The sequence below is a fragment of the Engraulis encrasicolus genome, chromosome 21, assembly GCF_034702125.1.
Source record: "Engraulis encrasicolus isolate BLACKSEA-1 chromosome 21, IST_EnEncr_1.0, whole genome shotgun sequence".
Lineage (NCBI taxonomy): Eukaryota > Metazoa > Chordata > Actinopteri > Clupeiformes > Engraulidae > Engraulis > Engraulis encrasicolus.
In genome coordinates, this window is record NC_085877.1 from 45,918,391 (window position 1) to 45,923,390 (window position 5,000).

General features: G+C 38.1%; 1 protein-coding gene across 1 annotated transcript in view; it reads left to right on the forward strand.

The window, feature by feature from the left end:
* The window catches only part of LOC134437443 (adhesion G protein-coupled receptor L3-like), an 87,211-nt gene that overhangs the window by 13,355 nt on the left and 68,856 nt on the right, over positions 1-5,000 (forward strand). Inside the window, exon 2 of the mRNA XM_063186932.1 lies at positions 2,550-2,735. Coding sequence (XP_063043002.1) covers positions 2,550-2,735 — 186 coding nt within the window. The remainder of the gene's footprint in view (positions 1-2,549; positions 2,736-5,000) is intronic.

Here is a 5,000-nt window from a genome sequence, read left to right on the forward strand (position 1 = left end):
CACACACACACACACGCACACAAACACACTATAGTAGGACAGTATTAGAAGGACATCGACGTTTTTCATGGAATTGCACAGGAAGAACTTGGTTGTGTGATCCGTATTCTTTGGACTTAAATCACTTTCTCATATTGGACTGTATCCCGAAACACACTGCATTTATTTCATTCATTCATTCATTCATTCATTCATTCATTCATTCATTCATTTTTTCATTCATTCATTCATTCATTCATTCATTCATTTTTTCATTCATTTAATTTAATGTGTACATTCTTCTTTTTTTAGCTGAGGGCGGGAGAGACGAGGGCCTTAAATCACTTTCTCAAATTACACCGCATTCCACATTATTACGCAAATGACATTTTTTGCTGTTTCCCCAAATAATCAATACAAATGACAGTCGTCATAATTTTCAAGTCATCAGCCATTAGAGTACAATTAAAGCGTTTTTGAATGAACCTCCCAATGATAACGGTATTTTTTAAAATATTAAAAAACTTAAAATGCCCAAAATGCTCTGTTCCAAATTATTACGCAAAACAGTTTTGTAGTGTTGTTATCCAAATGTCTTTCTTTTTTTCCCATTTACATCAAAACAGTGGGCATTTGGTACCATCTAAATTACATTTCAATGTTCAAAACTTGGTTATAAGCTGTAACTGGAATGCTGCATTTAACATTGAAGTCAATGGCAGGGCATTGCATGGGAATTATGGAAGCAGATATGGAAGCAGATATCCTTGATGCTTTGCTCTCAGCTGTTTTTGTTTGTTTGGTCTGGTGACCCACACTTCACTCTTCAATATACCCGTAGATTTCCCTGCCACGTTTAGGTGCTTTGAAGGTGATGACGTTCTAACTCACCAGACATAACATCCCATTCGTTTTCGATGGGGTTTTATGTCTGGTGAGTTAGAATGTCGATACCACCAAAGCACCTACAGGTGGCATAGAAATCTACGGGTATATTGAAGAGTGAAGTGTGGGTCACCAGACCAAACAAGCAAAAACAGTTGAGAGCAAAGCATCAAGGATATCTGGGCTTCCATAACTCCCATGCAATGCCCTGCCTTTGACTTCAATGTTAAACGCAGCATTCCAGTTACTAAGACAAAGAGCTTATCACCAAGTATTGAACATTGAAATGTAATTTAGAAGGTACCAAATTCCAACTGTTTTGATGTAAATTGGAAATTTGGATTACAACACTACAAAACTATTTTGCTTAATAATGTGGAACAGAGCATTTTAAGTTTTTTATTATTTAAAAAAAAATACAGATATCATTGGAAGGTTCATTCAAAAACTTTTTAATTGTACTCTAATGACTGATGACTTGAAAATTATGATGACTGTCATTTGTATTGATTATTTGGGGAAACCGCGAAAAATGTCATTTGCGTAATAATGTGGAATGAGGTGTAGACTGTATTCTGTAACAGTTGTATTTATTGATTTATTTGTTTGTTTGTTTGATTGTTAGTTTAATGTAATTATTGATTTATTTTACTCTTCTTTCTTGATCAGCTGAGGCGGGAGAGACGAGGGCCTTTAATCACTTTCTCCTATTGGACTGTATCCTGTAACAGTTTTATTTTTTGATTTATTTGTCTTTTTGTTTGTTTTTTTGTTTAATGTATTTATTTACTGTATTTTGCTATTCTTTCTTGATCAGCTGAGGCGGGAGAGACGAGGGCCTTTAATCACTTTCTCCTATTGGACTGTATTCTGTAACAGTTTTATTTTTTGATTTATTTGTTTGTTTGTTTGTTTTTTTGTTTAATGTATTTATTTACTGTATTTTGCTATTCTTTCTTGATCAGCTGAGGCGGGAGAGACGAGGACTTTAAATCACTTTCTCCTATTGGACTGTATCCTGTAACAGTTTTATTTTTTGATTTATTTGTCTGTTTGTTTGTTTTTTTGTTTAATGTATTTATTTACTGTATTTTGCTATTCTTTCTTGATCAGCTGAGGCGGGAGAGACGAGGGCCTTTAATCACTTTCTCCTATTGGACTGTATCCTGTAACAGTTTTATTTTTTTATTTATTTGTCTGTTTGTTTGTTTTTTTGTTTAATGTATTTATTTACTGTATTTTGCTATTCTTTCTTGATCAGCTGAGGCGGGAGATACGAGGCCCTTTAATCACTTTCTCTCATTTAACTGTGTCCTGTAACAGTTTTATTTTTTTATTTATTTGTCCGTTTGTTTGTTTCTTTCTTTGTTTAATGTATTTATTTACTGTATTTTTCTATTCTTTCTTGATTAGCTTAGACGAGGGCCTTCAATCACTTTCTCATATTGGACTGTATCCTGCAGCAGTTTTATTCTTTGATTTATTTGTTTGTTTGTTTGTTTTTTTAATGTATTTATTGATTTATTCTACTCTTCTTTCTTGATCAGCTGAGGCGGGAGAGACGAGGGCCTTTAATCACTTTCTCCTATTGGACTGTATCCTGTAAAACACTCACTGTATTTGTTGTTTTGTTTGTTCGTTTAATGTATTTATTGATTCTATTTTATTCATTCTTTCTTGATCAGCTGCGGGCGGGCGAGACGGCGGCCATCATTGCTCGTGAGCTGGCGGAGCAGACCAAGGGGCAGATCCAGGCGGGCGACGTGTCCTACACGGTCAGGGCCATGGGCCAGCTGGTGGAGCTGCTGGACGTCCAGCTCCGGAACCTCACCCCCGGGGGCAAGGACAGCGCTGCCCGCAGCCTCAACAAGGTGGGTGGCTACTGTACTGTTTGTCGTTCTGTCTGTCTTCAACTCTTTGGTTATGTTTATCAACAAGGTGTCTTCTGTCTGTCTGCCTGCCTGCCTGTCTGTCTGTCTGTCTGTCTGGCTACGTTTATGGGCACCATCGAAGCAGAAGATGCATAAGTAGCGTCTCGTCTTCAACTTTTCAATGCCTTTTAACACGAGGGCGATTGTGAGGGGTAAAAAAAAAAATACAAATTTGAAGTGTCTTTAGTTTACATGGCAATCTCGCCATCGGGGCCTGAAGATGCAAAGAAGTGGGAAAAGAGTTACGGATTGTGGTGTGGTGAAGCATATGACCTTCGCATTCACCCTCCTGTTATCCTTGGGGTCTATTTGACCCCATTCAATGTTTAACGTCTGAAAAATACATGGTGTACTTAATTCTCTTGCAATTTGACCCCAAATTATTTTAAGTGTATTAAACATAAATGGAACATCCATATTTTGCTAATACATGTTCCAATCTGTCCAGGTTATGTCAAATACATGAACATAAGTTAGTTAGAACAGAAAATTTTGCTTTATTTAGGGCTCTGATAACTAACAATGTGTATGATGTGGACGAGGGCAAACACTAATTCAAGGCAACTTTTGGGCAGTTGTTGCACATTTTCGCCTAGTCATGGATTAGTTTGTTGTGTGGGCTGTGTGTGGGGGTGCTGGGACTTATCTAAAGGGCTTTTTTATGACCCCAACAAAGCAACAGTAAATATCTGAGTCATAAACCGGTGCAAAATGTTTTGTTTCTACTGATTTTGTTGACATTTAAGTGGTTGGGGTCAAAATGACCCCAAGTATCACGGATGTAACCTAAATCTGAGGATAACAGGAGGGTTAATATATATTGTTCTTTAGCTTTTTGAACTATAAGTTATATGTGTCTCTTTGATGGTAAAAGGGAACAGGTGAAAACATATTGTTGATTTATGTTGTTCTATAACAGTCACTGTTAGGCTACCTTTAACTTGTTACTGTCATTTTAATTCGAAATTTATGTTGAGATGTATGACCTGTACATTTATACAATGTACTTTAGCAGTTTTCGTGTTAGACTACCGTTAACTGGTTACTATCTTTTTTATTTTAACTTCATGTTGAGGTGTATGGCCTATACATTTATATTGGTATATAGCTATTACCATTAGGCTACCTTTTACATGTTACTGTCATTTTAATTTGAAATTTATGTTGAGGTGTATGACCTGTACATTTATATAATGAACCATTCCCGTTTTACTGTTAGACTACCTTTTACTTGTTACTGTCATTGTTATTATGACTTCATGTTGAGGTGTATGGCCTATACATTTATATTGGTCTTTAGCTGTTACCATTAGGCTACCTTTTACACGTTACTGTCATTTTAATTCGAAATTTATGTTGAGGTGCATGGCCTATACATTTATATAATGCACTTCACCAGTTTTACTGTTTGACTCTGTTTGACTTGTTAGAGTCTCTTTGGTGGCAAAAGGTAGCATCCTACCTGCCAAGATAACTATCTTCCCAGAGGAATAACACCAACGGTTTATACTCTCATCTTTACTTGTCTGACATGCAGCCCTTGGAGAGAGAGAAGATAGGGAGAAGAAAATAGACTTCACACACACACATCCATACAGGACACACACAAGGATACAAACACACATACACACACACACCACCAACCTGAAACAGCAGGGCGTCGTTTTAATGAAAACCGCCTCTGACAAGACTCCTTGCCCCTCACCATGTTCGTTGCACATATCACCTTGTCGAAGAAACACACACACTCAAATGCTCGCAGGCAGGCGCGCACGTATGCACGCACGCATGTACGCACGCATGTACGCACGCATGTACGCACGCATGTACGCACACTCACTCTCTCCCACATGCACACACACACACACACACACACACACACACACACACACACACACACACACACACACACACACACACACACACACACACACACACACACACACACACACACACACACACACACACACACACACACACACACACACACACACACACACACACACACACACACCTTCACACTCCCCCCTTCTCCTTGTCAGAGAGTTTCCGCTGAGATACCCTTTAACCCCGAGCACACTTCAGTTGCCCGGAGGGAGGGAGAAACCAGAAGGATTTAAAATGTCTATTACAGTTTGCATGTAATTATGCAAGGCAGCTTAGGCATATCATTACAGCTGTGCTTTGTCTTTTCTCTTTCCCTTT